Source organism: Mauremys reevesii, linkage group 2 (assembly GCF_016161935.1).
Source record: "Mauremys reevesii isolate NIE-2019 linkage group 2, ASM1616193v1, whole genome shotgun sequence".
Classification (NCBI taxonomy): domain Eukaryota; kingdom Metazoa; phylum Chordata; order Testudines; family Geoemydidae; genus Mauremys; species Mauremys reevesii.
The window spans coordinates 249,682,253-249,706,328 of record NC_052624.1 but is presented as its reverse complement, the minus strand read 5'-3'; the positions used below and the strand labels follow the sequence as shown (position 1 = coordinate 249,706,328).

The window sequence follows — 24,076 nt, the reverse complement described above, 5'->3', positions numbered from 1 at the left end:
TAGCTACTGCTGCAGGTATCCTTTAATGGTATTCCTTTTGTCAATCCTTAATATTCACAATTATGAATAAAAGGTCAAATTAACTTTTGCTCAGTGCTATGTATTTCTTTATTTTCTGGCTCCCATAGATGACAAAAACATCACCAGATTATTTTTAATCTTTGGCAATCCCCAGCATTTTTTTAAATAACTCTATTAAAAAGTAACTGCTGAATTTTGGCATTTCATGATTTTTAAAAAAAATAGTCTAAATATTCACAGTTTTTCTTTAGTTCCAAGACTGTTTCTCTCTCTGATTTTATGATCACAGAATGCCATGCTGGCCTTTGCCTCTTTCTATTTTGTAATTTTTTTTTTTGCCATCGAGTTCCTCTCATTTTTAGTTAATTTGAAAAGTGTTACTATAGTTTTATTTATCTTGGGTTTTACTGACAGGATTTCTTTCAATATCAGCATTTACATACCCACCATTATAGTCAACATATGGTAATATAGTATCACAGTCATATGTGACCTGGGTATAGAAAGTCAGCTTTGGAATTTGTATTACTTGACCTTATCATGTGATTCATATAAAACTTGGCACATAAGAACCTTATGTGATTTCAAAGAACAGACGGAAACCAATTGATCGTGACTTTAGATCTATATGGAAAAGATCAAAAGTTAGCACATTCTTCTGCTTTTATTTGATCAATTTTCAGGCAAGCAATGACTTTAGAGCAGTGTATATACTGTGTGGTATTTACATTACAGACAAAATACTTTTTTTCCTTTACATTCTTCACACTATCCATTTATAAAGTCACTTCTCAACAGTTATTTTAAGAGCTCTTCATTCCTGATCACTGCACACAGCATACATGTACTTTGTCCATTTATATTTCTGCATTTTCTATGGCTATTATACTTTCTCTTTAATTTTGCTGAAGAGTATGGTATGGTGTATTCCTTCATATATTATTAGCTCTTTAGGGCAAGAGTGTGTCTTTCTCTGTATCTAAACACTGCCTAGCATAGTACAAATAATATGCAAATGTGCAAATAAATAACAAGAGTTTTTTATTACTATCTAGGTTTGTATGTCACAGTTTATAAATTATGCTACATTCTTATATTCTCATTTCCTTATTCTAAATGCACAGCTTCAGAAGAACTCACAACAATTTGTTTCTGCAGAAACTACTGTTACTTCCAAATACTCTTGTTGTTCTAAACATTGTCATTTTTGTTTTGGTTCCATACCACAAAGTCTTATTTTTTGTACTAACTATCCATCATACTGTTACTAACAGCATACAAATGTCAGCTATCATATAATGAAAGCCTTGTAAAGATTACAGAATATAATGCAATGAATGTCACTGATATATATAAACTGACAGGTAGGTATTGTTGCTAGAAAAGATCTGCAAATTTTGTCCACCTTTTCTATTGCTTAATACTTATATGCACTTTTCTATGATCCATCTAAAGAAGTATTTATACTATAAAATGCCTAACTCTTTAAATATGAAGATATCCAACAAAATAGATGAAAAGTGTTAACATATGGGAAAGCTCTTTGATTACATATTAGATATACAAATGCAGCTCAAGGTGCTTGAAACTGCAGGATACTATTCATGTTCATCAGGGATTTTTAATTCTCCCGATAACCTAAAAGATCCAAATGATGCCAAACCTGGATCATTAATGAAGTTCTTAAGTAATGAAAAGAAAACTATGATTGAAAGACTGCAAAGTTAGGATTGGGTGGTGAAATAACTGGGTTATTTAGATGCTAATACTGAGTAACTGGAGTGAGCAACAAAAATTACCAGGAGGCTGGACAGATTAATTTATGAGGAAAGGTAAAAGGTGTAAAATACGACTTGCTTGACTGAGGTTCAATCTAGGGAGGAAAATAGTGTACAAATATTTGTAGGGTTAAACACCAATGAAGGAATAAATCATTCAGCATGCCACAGAAGGTATAAATTATCACAGAAATAATGGAATGAAATTTAGAAGAGAGAAAATTTAGGCTGAATATTAAAGAACTTCCTGATGGTGAGATTTATTAGAATATGGAATAATCTCTTCAGGGAACTGGTGGAAACACTATAGTTTAGAATGTTTAAAAATAGAATGAAGAAAACACTATAAAATGTACAATAGGGAACAATTATGCATTGGCAGGGACTAGGCTAGATGAAGTACTATAATAGTTCACTGCCACCTCCATTTCCTATGATTCCCTCAAAAATCAACACTTGGATTTGTAGTTATTTGTTTGAATAAAAGCCCTTGGAAGTCAGAGGGATGGAAATGTGAGTAAAAAGGAGAGGGCAAGAGGACTACTGAGGAACCAGCGGGGGCAAGGAGTAGGGGGAAAGCGGAAGGACTGAAAAGTGGATAGGAGAAGAGGAAACACACAAAGAGGGAAAAGAGAGAAGAGAGTCAGACATGTTATCTACTGCATGATGTGATAGATTACTCTGTGGCATCAAAGATAAAAAGCATATGAATAACTATTATGTACTGATAGCCAAGATGGTAATTTTGAGACACTGAGAATCAGAGGCTCTGTCAACTGAAAATGAATGGATTACGTCTCTGCCAGAAGCTGCCTCCTATAGAAAAAATCTGATATAGGATTCACCATAATGAGTGTGAAACACGGGTACATGGGAATTGCCATAGTAGATCAGACCTTGTATGGAAATAATCCAGGATCCCATCTGATGGGGGTCAGTACCAGATACGTCAGAGGTAGGTGAACTCAGAAGTAGACAAATATGGTTATCCTGTTCTCAATGAAAAACTCATCCTGACACCTAATAGTTAGAAATGGGCTTAAACTCTGACACATGAGGTTTTATAACCTTTCCAAAACTCTTATTTTAGAATTAACTAATTATAGATAACAATAATGTTAACTAATTATAGATAACAATAATGTTAAAGGACCTGTCATACTTTCCAGCACAAACACCTGTTTAAGGGGAAAAAACAATATAAAATTGACCTCACAAACTGTCCATGGCATTCTCCTTTCAAGCGCGTATGGGAAATTAATGGCTATGTACACAGTGGAAAAGCCTGAAGAAGGAAATACAGCTTGCAATACATTCTAAGGTCCTTCCTCTGCACATGGACCCACCTGTGTAGAGCTCTTTGCAGTATAAAGGTCTAAATGTGGCCAGAAGTAGGTTTAAATGTGTTTCTAGTAGGAGAGAAATTCTACCTTTTTTAGTATCTTTCAGTGGGAATTTGGGTAAGTCTTTTAACCTCTCTGTGAATTGTTTTCCTCATCTATAAAACAAGAATAATTAGGGCTGTCAAGCAATTAAAAATATAATCGCAATTAATCATGTGATCAATTGTGCTGTTAAACAATAAGAGAATACCATTTATTTAAAAAATTTTCATGTTCAAATATATGATTTCAATTATAACACAGAATACAAAGTGGACAGTGCTCACTTTAAACTTATTTTTTATTACAAATATTTGCACTGTAAAAAACAAAAGAAATCGTATTTTTCAATTCACCTAATAAAGTGATTGCATTACAGTACTTGTATCACTGTCAGGGGTGGCTCCAGGCACCAGCATGCCAAGCACGTGCCTGGGGCGGCAAGCCACGGAGGGTGCTCTGCCAATCGCCGCGACGGCGGCAGGCAGGTTGCCTTCAGCAGCATGCCTGCGGAGGGTCTGCTGGTCCCGCGGCTTCAGCGACCTCTCGCAGGCATGCCGCCAAATCCGTGGGACTGGGGACCTCCCGCAGGCAAGCCGCCGAAGGCAGCCTGCCTGGCCATGCTTGGGGTGGCAAAATACGTAGAGCCGCCCCTGATCACTGTAAAAAAAAACTGCATTCAAAAATTAAACAATGTAAAACTTTAGAGCCTACAAGTCCACCCAGTTCTACTTCTTGTTCAGCCAATCGCTCTGACAAACAAGTTTGTTTACATTTGCAGGAGATAATGCTGCCCGCTTCGTGTCTACAATGTCACCTGAAAGTGAGAACAGGCATTCACATGGCACTGTTTTAGCCAGCGTCACAAGATATTTACATGCCAGATGCGCTAAAGATTCATATGTCCCTTCATGCTCCTTCAAAATGCTCCTTAGACCTCTTTGCCATGATGCCTACAGATAATTTGACAATGGTTTGGCTGCTGGTGTTCTGAGACCACTGCCTATTGTGCTGATTAATATACCCTCACTGTTTTCTTGAACTCTTCTGTTGGTCTGTCTGTATCAATCTGTTGTCTCTTGTCTTGTACTTAGACTGTAAACTCTGTGGGCCAGGGATTGTCTTTTTGTTCTGGGTTTATAAAGCACATAGCATAATGGGGTCCTAGTCCATGACTGGGGCTTCTAACAGCTAAGTTCTGGGACATATTTTTCCAAAGCATCCATTGAATACCTTTTGATAGGAAGTTCACAGACTTTTTGAAAGACTAAGGAATGCAGTTACCTACAGCAAACTTTAATCCGTGCTGTTCCAGGTAATCCAATTTGTGCTTCCATATATATCCTTAGATGCGGCTGTGCTGGAAAGCGAATTTACTCTAAGGGGAACAGTTGGCACTGCAACGGATTTCTTCAAGGATTCTGCCAGCGCACGGAATTTTAAAATCTTATTGGTATACCGCATGAGTCCACCAGCAGATGCTGCCTGACATGGCCCCAGCCCCACCCTATTTTGCTTGGGCCCCCAACTAAAGCAGGGATGAGCCTCTAAGTCCACTCTCAGTGGACCCTTGTGCCATCAGAGGGCTGGACTGAAAAAAAAATGCATTCACTATGATCAAGATTGCTCTTTAGGTGGCCTTATAATAGCTGTTTTTGAAATGGTTCTTTGGAGGAAGTTGGAGACATTCTGTGCATAACAAATATTTCTTGGGAAATTTCTCTACTTTACAAATTACCAGGCTGCACATTCATCTCTCTAAAAACAAACAGAAACACACAAACAAACACAAAAAAATACCGGTATATATATTTTTCAAAAATGTCCTGGGAATCATGCTTAAGAAACGAGGCTACTAAATCTGGACTGCATTACCCGAAACAAAACAAATATGAATTTAAAAATATTTATAAGCATAGCTAATAATATTATGTTACAAACAATTGCAGACACTTCTTCTTAAATGGGGTTGGCCACTAAGCAGTTCTGAGAAATAAAGGTGCTGGCAGAAGATGTAACTTTTGTTTAGATTTTGTTCCAAGCAGGGTGAGCATGGAATGAAAATGTTGCTTTATTTTTACATTTAAAATAGGAACCGGCTCACAGGTCATCTCACAAAGCAGCCATCCCTTTTAACAGGAGGTATTAAGCAGTCAGTATTATTTATTTTTTAGGATATTTATTTTTATACGAAACTCCTATCCCTGGCTCTCAGAACCATCACAGTAATTAAGATTTACAATTACAAAAATAAAACTCGGACAAAGCAGAAATGTATAGTGGAACATCCATACACAACCACAATTCCACTTGCCCATAGTTACGACACTGTAACAAGCATCCCCTCCCCCACTAGCTGGGTTGCAGGGTGGGGGGGGTGATTTCAGAGAGAGGCTTGGGGCAATGGGAAGTGTTCTTTTGGGGAGTGGGCCACCTGTTGCTAGCTCTAGGAGAGGCAGGCACTGCTGTGGGTGGGCTCTGGCTGTATTAACATATGTTGGATATATTTCATTACGTGGTCTCACCTCATTCCTTTGGATACCCATGACGCTACAAAATCAGTAATGACCCTTTCAGACAAACAAGGACATATTGTTTTCCTAGTTGTTTTTCTTTAGCAGCAAAGATGTTTATGAATAAAAAACAAGAAAAACATATCCTGAAGAAGATTTTGCAGTGAATATCAGACATGCCAACACTAAATTTCAATCACTTTCCCCTATCCATACACATTTCTTACTTTCTTCTCCCACTATAACTTGCCTGTAAGAAATATCTGCACTTTCACTTTTAAAAATTAGCTGTCTGCAAAGAAGATGGGATAGACTTTGCTGGCCTTATTGCATTCTAATACTTTTCAATACCTCTCACAAATTTAAGACCTATACAAGGTTTACTGTGTCAGTTTGGATTTCTTTGGACTAATAATGACTCAAGATGTCTATTTTGCTTACAAACTGAAGGTGAAACATTTAATGTCTACAACATTTTATGTCTACAATGTCACATAGTTCCACTTGCTACATGACAGAGCTGCCACTATAAAAATAAATGAATAACTTGTGCCATAAATGTTTCCTTCTTTCTCCAAAACTATATAACGACTCCCCTATGCCTCTCCTCCCCCACCCAAAATTTACACTGGTCTGTGGTGTTAGTGATTTGGTGACAGGTTTAAGGTATGACATCACAAACAATAATGGCTAGAAACAGGTGCTTTATCCCATTTCAGAACTGGGAATCTCTCTTTCCCAGTGCTATAAGTCTTTTGCTCTGGCTCACGTGATATTAGACTTTCAAATCATTATATTATGATGTAAAGAAAAGTTATTTTAGATTATTTTTGGAGGTTTTTAAAAATTATTGCATGGCCTTTACACATGGAACAGGCTGCAATTGGAATCTTGATTTTGTCCGTTTCGCACTGAACCTGTTCAGATTAGAATCCACTCAACATGAGACCCATATTAATTAGCCAATCAGGTATATGAAAGCACTAGGCAAACCAGAAAATAGGACAGATATATTGCCCTGACATATGGATAGAATTGTACTGAATGGCTTACTTTCATTCTGTCTCAAAGTTAAATGATAACATAAATAAAAATAGTTACAAGAACATTTAGTTTTTCTATACTGATTTTCTTCCTCTTTGTAGCAGGGTGGACCCTGCTCCGGGGTTTTAACGGGTTTAAAATGTGGCCTGACAGAGATGAGCTGATTGGGGAAGTGGCTGCAGCTGGGGGCCACGCCCCAAACTGAGTAGCAGGGCCTTATAAAAGGCCAGATCAGCCAGGAAGCCAGAGAGTCTCTCTCTGTGGTTAGAGAGAGATGGGCCTGGCTGCTGAGACGCTAAGATAAGTACCTAGGGTGAAGCAGGACGGGGAAAAGGCTGAGGGGCTGGGGAAGCTCCAGCCTAGGAAAGCCCCAGGCCTGCGGCCTAGTACAGGGCTAAGAGGTACTGGGGTTTGCAGGGGGCAACCTAAGGATAGGCAAAGCAGCAGGTCCGAACCCCGTTGCCGGTGATGAGAAGGCTGACACTGCAGTCTGTCCCAGGATATGGGGCTCGATAGTGACTGAGCAGTAGCCATTCTGAGGCAAGTGGGGATAGCGTGGTGGCGGGGGTTCCCCTGAGAGGGGGAGACCCAGTTAGAGTAAAAGGGGCACCGGGTCCAGGGAGGGACATGGGGCTGAGAGTAAAGCGGGTGGATCACCAGCCTGCAGAGGGCGCTCCGGACTGGAAAAAGAGCTAAGTTGCGGAGTAACCAGTAGGAGGAGCCGCAGGGGTGAGTCGGACCGTTTACACTCTTCTTCCATATTACAAATGGCAAAACTGAGATGGGAAGATCACAGAGCCAGTCAGGGCAGAACCAGGAACAGAGCCCAGTTCTCTGGACTCAGTCTCCAATGCCCTATGCACTGGGCCAAAGTTCCTTTCAAATGAATTGATTATCTCTTAATGAATAATGATGATTTAACATAGCATTTAAGCATAAGTTTAATGCTTTGCTGGGTGACATGATGAAAGTCCACATAACACCGCACTAATTAGCATCCTTGACAGCATTTGTAACAGAAAAGCCAAGAGTTGAAGAGTCATGACACCTGAATTACTCTCTACATGGTAGATTTGCTCCATCAAGAGCAGGATTAATTCACCCTGGAAATGAAATACTGGAACGTCTGCACTAGTGATGTCTGTGCCATACCTATTTTGTGCATGGATTGTAGGTGTCACAAAAATCTATTAGCTGTACTTATTCTCTTACTTTGCAACCGGGGTATTTGGATATATGGTTCCAAATTCACCATGGGCAAAATAGGGTTTGTTTGTTTGTTTGACACAATACTCCAGTTGAGGCCTTATCAACATGAAAAATTTTGTCAGAAAATGTTTACATTTTGGGGAAGCTGTTCAAAAGTCTGATATCTGATAAATTGTTTCAGGGGTGCTGGATTAATGGGCAGAGGACAGGTGTGGTGGCCAACAGTTCCTGATAAATGCAATCATGTCTTTCCAGTTTATCATATGGACTGAGCTTGACAAATACTGAAAGATACTTTTGCTAACATTTTGTTTAATGCCCTCTGGGGCACCTGGCATGGCCACTGTCAGAAGACAGGATATGGGGCTAGATGTGTTCTGTAAAGCCTCTGCTCAATCCAGCAGAATGTGATTGTAAGGGAAGCTCTTCTGCTCTTCCAGCTGTTTTTATTAATTCATAATTGGAGATATACCTATCTCCTAGAACTGGAAGGGACCTTGAAAGGTCATTGAGTCCAGCCCCCTGCCTTCACTAGCAGGACCAATTTTTGCCCCAGATCCCTAGGTGGCCCCCTCAAGGATTGAACTCACAACCCTGGGTTTAGCAGGCCAATGCTCAAACCACTGAGCTATCCCTCCCCCCTATGTAGATGCGGCCAACCAGCGAGAGCATCAGGGGTCTCAGGGGTCAACGCCAAAGAGCAGGGATGCGAAAAGACTCGAGCTCTTTGGTAGAAAGGTGTACTCCACAGGGGGCCTCCAACTCCGCATTGCCAACCAACAGGTGGTTGTAAGCTGATATGGTCACAACACGTGTTCGGCCATGTCGAAGTTTGCAGAGCTCCTTCCCCAGGACTCGAGGCCAGAGTTTTCGGCCCTAGTGGAGGAGGGCAAACTGATCTCTCGAGCCTCCCTCCAGGCCGCCTTAGATGCGGCGGACTCAGCCTCGCGCACCCTGGTCACGCGGCGGGGAGCCTGGCTCCAGGTCTCAGGCCTGCCCTATGGGTCCAGCAGACAATTCAAGACCTCCCCTTCGAGGGGCAGATGTTATTTTCAGAAAAGACAGACAAACGTCTGCATAGCCTAAAGGACTCGAGGGCCACGCTTCGCTCGCTAGGCCTGCATACCCCTGCAACCCAGCGCAGACAGTTTAGGCCGCAGGCAGCCCCCCGCCCCTACCAGCTACAGACTCGCCAGAAGCCAGGTCGCAGGCTGTTCAACTAGCCCATTCATCCCACAAGCACGAGCGGCAGGGGCAAGTTGTCAACAGCTAGCAATCTCCGCTGTCAAGGTGACGGAGAGAGCTGAACAGGAGTTGGAGGTCCAGGTGGAGTGTTTGCGGGGATTGGTGCTAGAGCAGGGGACCCATCTGGGCAGGAGAGAAGCAGGCCCCCTGGGATCGGGGACAAAGGCGCTGCTCTGATATGACCCCGGAGACTGGGACAGGGACATATGGCACAATCCCGACCTGGGATGGCCACCAGATGGGCCGGGAGCTCAGCCAGCCCTGGTGGCAGCTGTACATGGCCCCCCGTCCCAGGGAGGGAGCCCCGGACCCGTAACTGGGGTAACTATGCAGGAAATAGCCTTGACTCCTGCAGAGAACTTCTCTGGCTCAGTGGTTAGGGTCAGCCCAGGCAAGCACATTCTTGGAATGGGCATATCAGTTTCTGATGGCGATAGAGGATCAGGGGTTAAACCCAGAGGAAGTTAGGAAGCTGTTGAGTACCGGGGTGCGATATGAGAATCGCACTGTGGACACAGGCAGCCGGACGGTGGCAGTCCCCATTTGTGCTGGTTTGCAATTTGGCTCAAGGAGAAGCACTGCATGAGGTCAGCCGCCAGTATGCAGGGAGGATCCTGACGTCTTTGTGGAGAGAATGGAATTAGCGGGATTGTTAACTGGATGGTATCCGGCTCGTGCACGGGGGGGTGATCCCCAGGACCCTGAGATTGTGGTTCCAACAGCCGAATTAAGGCTTATTGCAGCAATGTTGCCCAAAGATGTTCAGATGGCTATGCGAGTGTGGAGGCAGGAAGTGGTGTGACAGGCCACCGGAGTGGTTGGTCAGCCCAGAGCTGAGGCTTCTGCTCCCATCGCTGCTGCTCCTGCTCCCGTCACTGCGGCCACAGCCCCATGGATGATATCCTGATAATGGGAAGTGGGTCCATCGGGGACAGCTCAAGCCTGTAGGGGGAACCACCCCGACTCCATGTTCCTCTCTACGATAGCCTATAGTTGACAAGGTTTCTTTTTTTTTTTGCAGCTTCTGTTTTTCAGAGCACCAGAAAGAGCTGATACAAGCTGAAGGACAATTGAAACATACCATGGTGTATCGTCGCGACAAACCTCTACGTTGTCTTATGTTCTGTGTTTTTGTGTTTCAAGTTTTATGTTTGTCTTGTAGCGCTTGTCCAATTGCTAGCATTATGGTATATGGTGTTTAGGAAAAGGGAAGATATCGCATCAGGCAGGGAACAGCAACATACCATACTTACAGCCCTTTTTAACTCTAACCAGACCCCTCCCTCTTCCTACCCCTCCGCATCTTGCCAAATTGTCAATCACACACCTATCCCCATGGTGGCCACCTCCGTCCAGAAGCCTCTGATACATCAAGCTTATAACTACCTTTTTACTGATTGTTTACATCTCCACCGAATACTCTGATTTTCATCTAAATGTAGTACTTGATAATGGCTGTTTGACACTCATTGTTACATCCTCCAGTCAACTTTTTGATATGTATTTCTGTTATTGTGGACATGCTACGTGTAATGAAAATCTGGAATTGTTCCGGCAATCCAAGTACTGGCATGGATGAGCGGAGGCACGCAGTCCCTCTTTGGATGGTCACCACAATTTGGGTGACCAAGGGGCAGGAAATGTTATGTAAAGCCTCTGCTCAATCCAGCAGAATGCGATTGTAAGATTTTTAACTTTTCAGTCGTTGCTAGCTAGGAGGATCATTAAGTTCTGTAACCTTTTGCAAACTTTGTAACTTTAGTTAGTTAGCATAGCCTTTTAAGCTTTGTAACCTTTTCAGTTGCCACTTGTATAAACCTCCAAGCTTTGCAATACACCATCACGCAATCAGAGAAAGTGCGAACAAGGGAGTGTATGTGGGACTGGGCGGAGAGGAACTGCAAGAAGAATAGAGCCCGGAGACATGAGACAGGTGTGTCTGATGTAATCTGCCCCGAGAAGGCAATCGTGGGGTGCTGTAAAGAAAAGAAGAACCTGGTATGCATGAAAGGAACGAGGCCTGGGAATGCTTCTCAGTGACAGACACAGAAGAGAAACTCAGTGTATGTGACAGGAGCCGCCCAGTTCCAAAAAGGAAGAAGGCATGCACACAAGCCCCCTGCTGCTCGCCGACCTGGATCCGTGACCACAGGCGGACACACCAGATCTACTATGCTTCGGCTTCTCAGCTTCCTCTGCTGTCTCTGGTAACTCTTCACATGTGTGTGTGTGTGAGGGTATGAATGCGATGAATGTGTGCGTGCATGAATAAGCCCCATCTCTTTTCTGTTTGATCCAACAGCCACATTTAATAAAAACAATATAAGTGTAACCCTGGGTTGGTTTCTAGGGAAACTGAGATAACAAGGTGGACCTTTGGTCGGACCCAGTATGGCTGTTCTTATTGTTTTTAAAGTTGAGAGTATTCACTAATTATTCATACCATTCCATAAACAGTACGACTAATTAAAAATAGATGTATTAAAAACATTATTTGAACAGCACCACAAAATTAATCAAATAAACTAGTCAATGAGTATGACTTGACTTTGTATGCATGTGTGTTTATACCATACCATATACACCACATACGCACAGGTAATATCCATGTAATATATTGTAGAACATGAATTATCATATATGTATGATTGTTCTCTGGCAACTATTAGTCTTAATTTATTTCCCTGGGGATTTAGAACACTCTGAACCCCTGAGTCATCATTGTTATCTAAATCAATCTGCAAAAGAAACATTTCTTTGTTGTTCTACAAATGGAGATATCCCACAAAATTACACCCACGTGAGGATGGACAAAATTCAGTTTTGGACTATAACAACTTTTCTACACATGAACCTGTCTCAGGAGCTATACTGCATGAGAAATGAGAGATTTCTAGCTTCATAATAGAACCCTACTCTTGCTTCCTCTCCTACAAAGTTCTAAGTGATGGACTTTAAATCTGTATTCTTTTTTTTCCTATAGAAGAGAGAGAAATTATTTTATAGGTTTTTATAAAACCTGAGTCCAGTGCAGTTGGATTAACAGTAACTAAGGGGCCTGCCTTTATAGGGACACAAAAATATATTCAATCCAATCTTTCAAAACATTCCTAAAATAGTTTTCTGTAACACAGATGGTATATATGAAATGCACAATGAGTTTGGGGGGGGCATAAAGGTTTTATTGGCATTTATTTGGGATGCCTGCATAACTCACTCATGGTTCTGCCAGTTGTGAGTAATGGTAACATTGCAAACGAGTGCCAAGAAAAAGTTTATAGCACACCATCACACATTTCTCTTTCTCTCTGTATATAACATACACAAATATAAACTGTACCTCCACTAGAAAGATTTAATGAAAACAGCACTCATTTGTAATATGTAATTTAAACACTAGTTTTCTTTTCCAATAATCCCAGATACAGGAAGGAATACAGTAAAGGGTTGTACAGAGAAAACAGAAGCTAATTGGCCTCCTTCAATAAACTTTATATTGTTCTTCTATTTGGAAGATACATGCATGTCTTTCAGACAAAACTATTAGCAGGTGGTCAGAATATGTCAAAGAAATTCGCCTGAATATCAATCATACTGACTGACTGCAGCAGTTTAACAAATGTGGTGCAAAGCTCCCGATGCTATATTTTATCGCAATAAATAATGTAGTTCATGGCAATTTGCCCTCAAAAAACGTGTGGTAGATCCCAGAAATAAAAATAATTTGAAAAACCACCAAGTTACCACATTGGGATGATGGTGTTAATCATGAGTGATGGAACCATGAGTTATGAATATGGAAGGTCTTCCCAAAGAAGAAGCACTACAAACTTTATATCACAGCACCATCACCTATTTTATTTAAGCCATATACTGGTTTTATTTTGGTATCTTTTTATGCTTTTATGTTGAGATTTTCAAGATAATTTATGGCCATTAGGCACTGGGAGTTGGGTGCCTAACCCTTTTATACTAATTTGAAAATCCCAGCCTTTACTTTTAGACACTAAGGCCTAGAGCTGTTTCAATAACTGATTGTTCAGTTAGCTAGTAGCTCTGAAAAATGGAAAAAACTTTTCTTTCTGGGTCAACCTGCAATCAAAACGTTTTGGAATTTTTGGCGAATTGAAAAGTCAGAAAAAATCATTTTGGGTTGATTGAAATGTTTTCTTCCAATTTCATGCATTTTTAAACTTTTTATTTATTTTTAAATGAAAGCAAAGGAAACTTGGAAATGAAGGATTAGATTCACAAAACTCAAGAGGAGGTGCTGATACTGCTCTAATAGTCCAGTGAATAGGGCATTCACTCAGGACATGGGAGAGACTGGTTTGAATCCCTGTCTGGTGCAAGAGCTTGAACATAGGTCTTCTACAGCCAGGTGAGTGCCCTAGTCTCAAAATTATTGACTATTCTGGAGTGTGTTTTTTTCAGTCACCCCTCTTCAAGCTGTTCCACTTTGTAATTATAAATAATTAAATATTATTTGGGCCAGAGACAGTGAATGACTTGCTGGTGGTTATGGCACTCCCTTGAGAAGGGGGGCACCACAATTCCAGTCCCTGCTCCAAGCAATACTTAATTATTTATACAAAGTGGAACCACTCAAACAGCAGAGATTGAGAAAAGCCCACCCCAGAATACCCTACAGCTTGGTGATCAGGCCAATTACCTGGGATACAGGAGATCTGTGTGCAAGTCCTTGCTCCAGAGCAGGGAATCAAACCTATTTCGCCCACATCCCAGGTGAGTGATTTAACCACTAGGCTGGTGTGTGTGTGTGTGTGTGCGTGCGTGCGCTGTCAGAGTTTTGTGAATGGTGCCTAATGGTATGTCTACACTGCTGACTCAGGCTCACGGGGCTTGGGCTAAGGGGCTGTTTAATTGCAGTGTAGACATTCGGTCTGGGACCCTCCAACCTCATAGGGTCCTAAAGCCTGGGCTCCAGCCCAAGAGCAAACATTTACACTGTAATTAAACAGCCCTTTAGCCCCATCCCTGCAAGGCTGAGTCAGCTGGCATGGGCCAGCCGTGGGTTATTAACTACACTGTAGACACTCTCAATCTCCTTGTGAATCTAGCCTGACAATGTTGAAACAGCTCACTTCGATGTTTCAGAAATTTTCTTCCACCAAAATAATTAGCCAAAATCAGCATAAATTTGTGAAATGTTATGATCAACCCGAATCTGCATTTTCAGCGTAAAAAAGATTTTGTCTGAAATTTTTTCCCCAGCTCTACGAAGGACCCGATTCTTCATTAAAATTAATGAAACTTTTAACATTGACTTGAGTGGTGCAGAATCAGGTCCTACGTTCTGCCCTGACACAGCCTCCCCCTCTCCCTACTGGGTAAGAAGGTTGATGGCACCAGCAGTGGAAAAGACAGCTCATAAAGAAGTGGGAGAGTGCATTCCTGGGAATGAAGTCTGGTCCCTCCTTCTCCCTGCTTCCCATTCTCCTGCCAGGAGGAAGCTGGGAACTCACTGGCCTAATTGGCTCCCCAATCCTTCATCAGCTTAAACCTCTTACTGGGGCTTGGGGGGGGGGCTTTTCTTCCCTTTAGCTGCCCTCCCTGTATTCATAGTATAGGAACAGTGTTTTTAGGATGCTGAGGGTCTGATCAATCACCTCTTTGGGGATCAGTAAGGTATTTTTGCCATTGGGCCAAACTGGCAGAGGCTATGTAGGTTTTTTCACCTTCCTCACAGCATCGTGGAGGAACAGTTTTGTTACAGGTAGTAGAACTTAGAAATTAGTATTAGAAATTTGTAATGTTAGGAATCACAACATGTGGCCAGTGTCCAATACAGATAAAGGCCAAAAGGACCAGGTCACAGGGGTAAAGGAGAGCTGCGATTTTTCTGGTGGACCTTTTGCCTATGGGAAAAGGGGAGCTCTCAAGTCTTTGCACACTTGGTAATCTCTACCCGAGGGAGGGAGAGAGAATTCAGAAGTGAGCTATGTTCTAGGAGTAAGCTGAAGAGGGTCTACTCTGAGTTATTGGTTATAAGGTGGGAGCCCTATATTCCCAAACTCGGCCCACCGAAGTGCCTGGTATATGACAGACAGGGAATGTGGGTGTATAGCATCCTTCCATAGTGATAATTAATAAAGTTGTGGCCTTCTTCTTAATTCCATCCATGTCTATCTTCATTCACCTGAATGTCCTGATCAAAAATGCACAGTTCTCATTAAGTCAATATTAGTGGTACATGAGTATCTGAGGGTCTGTTTTAGGTCTAAATAATGTATTGATATAATTTGATATGAAGAGATGAAGAATAATATCTGTTTATAAAGGGTTTGAATTTTATCACTTCATCATATTTGGCCTATCTTTCCTCAAACAGTTCAGCCATTAATCTGACACAGGCAGGAAGTTATTACATTTCACTTGATTGCTTTCCTCTGGTCAACCACATCTCTAGAGATGGTATTTGGTTTTGAAACTATATTGATGAACTATCATTTACTGGCAGGAGTCACCAAAAATTCTAAATAAAGCCTTTTAAAATTATTATGGCTTTTAAAATGCAGATTTAAAAAAAGCCAAACAAGGCAGCAAAATTACCCTGTTTATTGATGGCTCTATGTTTGCACTAACTACTACAATGTGCTCACCGCAGCCACCATGGGAGGAAGGGGTCTTGTCTGTCCAGAAGAAAAGGGATGTTGCCCCTTTAAGGGCCCCCTTACAACAGGGGTAGAGAGGGAGGAGAGGGAAATTGACAGGAATGGACAGGAAGGGCACAAAGCAGCTGAGTCCAGCCCTTCCTGCTGACTGGAAGAACTTGTGGGTATTTACACTCTATGCAGCCCCAAAGCAACCCTCTTTTACTGGGATTGGGCAGGCAGCACTCACCCTGAAATTTGCAAAAGGACAGGGTTTCCTCATGACCTGCTGCAGGCATTACACCCGTCACTCTTTTCCTTGGGGTCTGGGATGGAATTTTTCCCTCACTGCCAGTTTGGACAAGATGGGATGGTTTATTTGCCCTCCCCAAAGAAGGTCTGGGCCCAGGGGAATGAAGTAGGGGAGTTAGATTATAATACCACAATTTAGTATCTCAAACTTGTGGCAGATGTTCAGTGCAGGTGCTTATTCTGGAAAGGATATTGTTAGCAGATAAAATGGACTGGAAAGGGATTTGAAGGAAAGTATCCCTTAATGAAGCTGAGGAAGGAGGGTTTGGGGCTCCTAAGCATCTAGTACAGCGTGGAGCCAACTCTCTTCTTTTTTTTAGCCCCCTTTAAGGGAGCTGAGGAAAGAGGGCTGACGGTTGCTACACCTGGAACATTCGGAAGCTAACTTCACTCTCCTTTTATAGCCCCCCTTTCATCCCACATGAGGGGAGGGCAGCAGGGTGTAAAAGTATAATTAGGCAGGCCAAAAAAGAATTTGAAGAGCAACTGGCAAAAGACACAAAAGCTAACAGCGAAAATATTTGTAAGTACATTTGAAGCAGAAAGCCTGCTAAACAATGAATCATAGAATCATAGAATTCAAGATCAGAAGGGACCATTATGATCATCTAGTCTGACCTCCTGCAAGATGCAGGCCACATAAGCCGATCCACCCACTCCTGAACTAATTCTCTCCCTTAGCTCTGCTGTTGAATGCTCCAAATCATGATTTAAAGACTTCAAGTAGCAGATAATCCACCAGCAAGCGACCCCTGCCCCATGCTTCGGAGGAAGGCGAAAAACCTCCAGGGCCACTGCCAATCTACCCTGGAGGAAAATTCCTTCCCGACCCCAATTATGGCGATCAGCTGAACCCCGAGCATGTGGGCAAGACTCTCCAGCCAGACCCTCTGGAAAAGGCTAACAATATCCCAACATTGATCCTTTGTACTAATTACCAGTGTGGCACATTATTGACCTATTGACTAAACCCGTTATCCTATCATACCATCCCCTCCATAAACTTATCCAGCTTAATCTTAAAGTCATGGAGGTCCTTCGCCCCCACTGTTTCCCTCGGTAGGCTGTTCCAGAATTGCACTCCTCTGATGGTTAGAAACCTTCGTCTAATTTCAAGCCTAAATTTCCTGACTGACAATTTATATCCGTTTGTCCTCGTGTCCACATTAGCACTGAGCTGAAATAATTCCTCTCCTTCCCTGGTATTTATCCCTCTGATATATTTAAAGAGTGCAATCATATCTCCTCTTATCCTTCTTTTGGTTAAGGAAAACAAACCGAGCTCCTCAAGTCTCCTTTCATACGACAGGCTTTCCATTCCTCGGATCATTCGGCCCTTCTTTGTACCCGTTCCAGTTTGAATTCATCCTTCTTAAACATGGGAGACCAAAACTGCACAGAATACTCCAAATGAGGTCTCACCAACGCCTTATATAACGGGACTAGCACCTCCTTATCTCTACTAGAAATACCTCACCTAATGCATCCCAAGACCGCATTAGCTTTTTTAACGCCCACATCACATTGCCTACTCATAGACATCCTACGATCAACCAGGACTCCTAGGTCCTTCTCCTCCTCCGTTACTTCCAACTGGTGCGTCCCCAGCTTATAACGAAAATTCTTGTTAGTCATCCCTAAATGCATAACCTTACACTTCTCATTATTGAATTTCATCCTGTTACTAATACTCCAGTTTACAAGGTCATCCAAATTTCCCTGGAGGATATCCCGATCCTTTTCCGAATTGGCAATACCTCCCAACTTGGTGTCATCTGCAAACTTTATCAGCCCACTCCTACTTTTGGTTCCGAGGTCAGCGATAAATAGATTAAATAAAATCGGACCCAAAACCGAACCTTGAGGAACTCCACTGGTAACCCCCCTCCAACCCGACAGATCATCCTTCAGTACGACCCTCTGCAGTCTCCCCTTTAACCAGCTCCTTATCCACCTCTGGATTTTCATTTCGATCCCCATCTTTTCCAATTTAACCAGTAATTCCTCATGCGGTACCGTATCAAACGCCTTACTGAAATCAAGACATATTAGATCCACCGCATTTCCCTTGTCTAAAAAATCTGTTACTTTCTCAAAGAAGGAGATCAGGTTGGTTTGGCACGATCTACCTTTCGTAAAACCATGCTGTAATTTGTCCCAGTTGCCATCGGCCTCAAGGTCCGTAACCACTCTCTCCTTTAAATTTTTTTCCATGACTTTGCATACCACAGATGTTAAACTAACAGGCCTGTAGTTACCTGGGTCACTTTTTTTCCCCTTCTTGAATATAGGAACTATATTAGCTAATCTCCAGTCAAACGGTACAACCCCCACTGGGGCCACTGGGCAATTAAGATGCTAAAAGAAACACTCAAGGAAGACAAGGCCATTGAGGAGAAGCTAAATGAAATTCTTTGCATCGCTCTTCACTGCAGAGAATGTGAGGGAGATTCCCACACCTGAGCCATTCTTTTTAGGTGACAAATCTCAGGAACTGTCCCAAACTGAGGTATCAATAGAGGTGGATGTGGAACAAATGGATACATTAAACAATAATAAGTCACCAGTACCAGATGGTATTCACCGAAGCGTTCTGAAGGAACTCAAATATGAAACTGAAGAACTACTAACTGTGATATGTAGCCTCTGTAGCATATAACTGGTGGACAGCCAATGTGATTGCCAATTTTTAAAAAGAGTTCCAGAGGCAATCCTGGCACTACAGGCTAGTAAGCTTCACTTCAGTACCAGACAAATTGGTTGAAACTATATTAAAGAACAGAATTATCAGACACGTAGATGAACAAAATATGTTGGGGAAGAGTCAACATGGCTTTTGTAAAGGGAAATCATGACTCAATGACCTAATAGAATTCTTTGCGGGGGTCAACAAGCCTTAGACAAGGGTGATCCAGTTGATATACTGTATTTGGACTTTCAGAATCCCCTTGACAAGGTCCCTTACCAAAGGCTCTTAAGCAAACCAAGCAGTCATGGGATAAGAGGCAAGGTCCTCTGATGGATTAGTATCTGGTTTAAAAGACAGAAAACAAAGGGTAGGAATAAATGGTTAGTTTTCACAGTGGAGAGAGGTAAATAGCAGGGTCTCCCAAGGATCTGTACTGGGACCAGTGCTGTTCAACATATTCATAAATGATCTGGAAAAAGGGGGAAAGAGAGACATGGCAAAGTTTGCCAATGATACAAGATTAGGAAAGATAGTTAAGTCCAAAGCTGATTGTGAAGCATTACAAAGTGATCTCACAAAACAGGGTCAACTGGCGACAAAATGGTAGATGAAACTCAGTGTTGATAAATGCAAGTAAGGCTCTTTGGAAAACATAATTCCAACTACACATACAAAATAATGGGTTCTAAATTAACTGTTACCACTCAAGGAAGAGATCTTGGAGTAATCCTGGATAGTTCTCTGAAAACACCTGCTCAATGTGCAGCAACAGTCAAAAAAGAATGTTAGGAACCACTAGGAAGGGGACAGAAAATATCACAATGCTGCTATATAAATCCACGGTATGCCCACACATTGAATACTATGTGCAGTTCTGGTCGCTACATCTCAAAAAAGATATATTAGAATTGGAAAAAATACAGAGAAGAACAACACAAATGAAATGGGGGTATGGAACAGCTTTCATATGAGGAGAGAGAAAAAAGACTGGGACTGTTCAGCTTAGAAAAGAGATGACTAAGGGGGGATATGATAGAGGTCTATAAAATCATGAATGGTGTAGAGAAAGTGAATAAAGAAGTGTTATTTACCCCTTCACATAACACAAGAACCAGGGGTCACCCAATTAAATTAATAGGCAACAAGTTTAAAGCAAACATAAGAAATTACTTCTTCACACAATGCAGAGTGGAACTTATTCCCAGGGGATATTGTGAAGGACAAAAATATAACTGGATTTAAAAAAAAATAGATAAGTTCATGGAAGATAGGTCCATCAATGGCTATGAGCCAAGATGACCAGGAGTGCATCCCCTTGTTCTGGATATCTCTAAACCGCTGACTGCCAGAAGCTGGGACTGGATGACAGGGGATTTATCATTCAATAATTGCCCTATTCTGTTCATTCCATCTGAAGCATCTGGCACCGGCCACTGTTGAAAGACAGGATACTGGGCTAGATGGTTCATTAGTCTAACCCAGTATGGCCATTCTTATGTTCTTATCCTGTAAATGGTTCCAGCAACCAGGCATGGCTGGGACCAACTTGGGCATTATAATAAGTACCCCCTGCAAGTATATCAGGTAGTATACAATAAATATACAGGGAGATCACTACCAGTCTCCCAGCAAAAGTTCTGAGGCAGCATTTCTTGCAAAGAGATAAGGAGAGCAACAGATGGGAAAAGCAGAGGAGAGAAAAATGGGAATTGGAATTAGAAAAACAAAAGAGAGAAGAGAAAATAAGGATGGAGATATGGAACCAGGAAACCTTCTACCTCCTTATGTTCTCACTCTACCATAATCTCTTAGTAAAGAAAAGAAAGGAAGATTCGATGGCTGTTTCTTCCTTGTGTTAATCTCTTCCACAACCAACCATTTAAATGCTAGTTAGGTCTTATTTTGCACAGTAACTATTAATTACAGCTGGGTAAAAATGTATTTTTTCTTTATTAAACTATTTGAAAATTAAATGTGTTGTATGAAATTTGGTGAGAGAAGAAATATTGATGTCACCCAGAGCCCTCATCTGATCAATAATCTCCCCAAGGCTAAGGCCTGGAAACAGTTTCTTTGGGTAGTCTTGCTTCACCTATATGGGTCCTGATTTGCCCACATTTTGGTCCCTAATATCCTAGTGGGTTAATGGAATGTCTCATGGCATTCTTGCCCCACTGGTGGTTGGTAGAGGGCAGAATTGTAATGCCACTCACAGTAAGAATGTAAGATTGGCCATAGTGGGTCAGACCAATGGTCCATCTAGCCCAGTATCCTGTCTTCTGACAGTGACTGGTACCAGATGCTTCAGAAGGAATGAACAGAACAAGCAATTTATCAAGTGGTCCAGTCCCAGCATCTGGCTGTTAGAGGTTTAGGGATATCCAGAGCATGGGGTTGCATCCCTGACCATCTTTACTAATAGCCATGGATGGACCTATTCTCCATGAACTTATCTAACTCTTTTTTTGAACCCAGTCATATTTTTAGTCTTCACAACATCCCCTGGCAATGAGCTCCATAGGCTGACTGTGCATAAAGAAAAACTTCCTTATGTTTGTTTTAAACCTGATGCCTATTAATTTCATTGGGAACCCCTGGTTCTTGTGTTATGTGAAGAGGTGAATAACACTTCCTTATTCACCATCTCTATATCATTCATGATTTTATAGACCTCTGTCATATCCCCTCTTAGTCGTCTCTTTTCCAAGCTGAAAAGTCCCAGTCTTATTAATCTCTCCTCATATGGAAGCTGTTCCATACCCATAATCATTTTTGTTGCCCTTCTCTGTACTTTTTCCAATTCTAATGTCTTTTTGGGGGGATGTGGCAACCAGAACTGTATGCAATGTGTGGGCATACAATGGATTTATATAGTGGCTATATGATATTTTCTGTCTTATTTTCTCTCCCTTTCCTAACATTTCATAGGCAAATACATTTTTAATCAAAAAAGTGACTTTTCATTGTTATAAATACTTCACACGAAATACAGCAAATATTACATCTACAGAAAAGCCAACAATTGACCGCCTTCATCTAAGGAAAGGAAACTCTCATAATACCTTACTGCTTAGCTGAGGGAGAGCCTAAAATATATTATTTCCTAAGTTAGCATTTATTAGGGTTATACAAAAAAATTGTGATACAAATAGGAATTTGGTTAATTATGTCTGAAATTCTGCTATTTAGCTTAGGAGAAATAATTTTTCAAACACCTGTATGAAATCAAATACTTAAGAGGAAGCATCGTACCCACCCTGTACCACGACTGGATTAGTCACTTCTACTCCATCTTTGGTGATTATGTCTGACAGTGGTCCATCATCGATTCAGGAGAAGAAGAAATTATAAGAATGATCTGCTCTTTCTTCATCCCTCCCCCATGGCAGGTGCTACTTCTTTCCTCTTTCTTACAGTGAATTGAAGTCAAACCTTCCCACTACCAATCCCCATCCCGAGTTTTAAAGACCCTGCTGGGAAGGTGGTATGTAGTAGATAGATATGTCATGAAATTGCTGATTTGCAATTTAAATAGTTCTTCATAAAAAGTTTGCTAAAAGTTTTCTCAATTTAATGATTTTACACATCTTGCTTTAGAAGACTACTATAATTTTTGTACAGTTTATGATTAAAATACCATGTGTTTCTGAAAGTATTGCTTCTAATTTTAGCAGAGGAGTAATACGGGAAAATATAATGGTTTTCAGCCATAAAAATACCCTTTATGAAAGAAACGTGACTTACAACTCATTGCTTATCATATTGGTTCAGAAATTCCTGATACATTAAAATACTATGACAGTGCCTCTTATTTTTCTGGGGCTGAGAAAACAATATTGAATAAAATAAGAACTGGGTTCTTGAAGGTTAAACCTTTATTCATTTCAATCATCTTCTATTCTTAAATTTGGTTCAAGTATGGAATATAAACTTAACTTTTTTTTTTAAATTAATATGTCTTGTCTAGTCTATCAGCTCTTTTCTGTTTGATCATCCCTGAAACTTTGAGGAAGCCTTATTGTTATGGCAGTTGTTAACACCCTCCTGACTTTAAATGATCTTACCTGTACACGTGTAGTCTGAGGTTACTCCTTTAAGCACAGCATCAAACACTGATATTTCCACCCTCTGCTTTCTGTGGTGACAGCTCAAGAGTACAGAAGGCTGGGATACAACAAGGTGCAGAAAAGGTTCTAACCGGAGGTCACCAGTTCCTCTGCGACCAGGCTGTCGAACAATAGTTATTCCAAGGGCTTGTCGAGCAGATGACCTTGTGGAAGCATGAAGACTTTCTAGTGACAGTAGACCTGTTTTTCTCCCACTGGGCAAAGAATTGTTACTGTTCAAGAGATCATCTGCAGTTACTGATGAAATAGGTGCCTGAATGAGCTTTCTGGTGTCTTGGCTACCATGTGAATCTGTTTCTGGGAGGTTTAATGAACTTTTGCTTATCTTCTCATCATCTTTCTGATCTTGCAATGATTTAGATTTAGCTAAAGGAGTACACGAATAAGACATCAAGGAGATCCGGCTTGCTGTAATAAAAATATCAAAGGGAATGAAGTTCAGGTTCTTCACAATGGAAGACTGTCGGGAAGGACGTGCAATGCGGTGTTGGCTGGTGCCACTATGTTGTTCTATTTGAACTATTCTGATTTTAACGCTGTCACTGCCAATGCCACTGTCTTGGGCACCACTATAACGTGAAGAAGTTTCAACTGTTCCTCCATCAGATATATCCATTTTTTTCTGTTCTTGTTTGGAAACCTGTGAAGGAAAATATTATATTATCTTATTATATCCATATCTCAAGTATTTCCATTTCAGTGGCAGCAAACAATTACTATTTAAACATGATTTAAAAAAACGGAATTATAAAAAACCTGCCAAGTTAACTTTTAACAGAGTAATCACTCATGAAAGCACAGCAGGTATCCATTCTGAAGAAATGATGACTCACATCTGACAAAGTGCCAAAGGAATATGTGAAGGAAAAAAATTGAATAATGATTTCTAGGCTCAAACTACATTTTTTCAACTAATTCTTTATAGTCTAAAGAATCCAAAAGAAATACATGAGTTAAAACAAAATTGTGCCCCATGAAACAATATTATATTTGACAATTAGAAAAAGGTTAATAATCTGAATTTCTTCCAAGTTTTCTGTGTTAAAACTTAAAAAAAAATCCCCATTACCATTAAAAATGCTTTAGCATGTTTACACAAAATAAAAAAGTACTAATTAATTTCAAATTTATAAAAAAGACTA

The 24,076-nt window shown here is 41.1% G+C and overlaps 1 protein-coding gene and 1 long non-coding RNA gene across 14 annotated transcripts in view; one reads left to right on the top strand and one right to left on the bottom strand.

Annotated features, from left to right (window-relative positions):
• Positions 1-24,076, bottom strand: part of VPS13B (vacuolar protein sorting 13 homolog B) — a 917,098-nt gene that overhangs the window by 179,249 nt on the left and 713,773 nt on the right. For all 13 annotated transcript variants that reach the window (XR_005593500.1, XM_039522053.1, XM_039522049.1 and 10 more), the window contains one exon: positions 22,872-23,574. Coding sequence is in view for 12 of the 13 variants with exons in the window: in XM_039522053.1 (XP_039377987.1) it covers positions 22,872-23,574 (703 nt within the window). In the remaining variant the exon portion in view is untranslated. The remainder of the gene's footprint in view (positions 1-22,871; positions 23,575-24,076) is intronic.
• LOC120396879 lies at positions 7,428-10,636 on the top strand. Its single transcript, XR_005593505.1, has 2 exons — positions 7,428-7,467; positions 10,214-10,636. It is a non-coding gene; the product is annotated as an uncharacterized LOC120396879 (long non-coding RNA).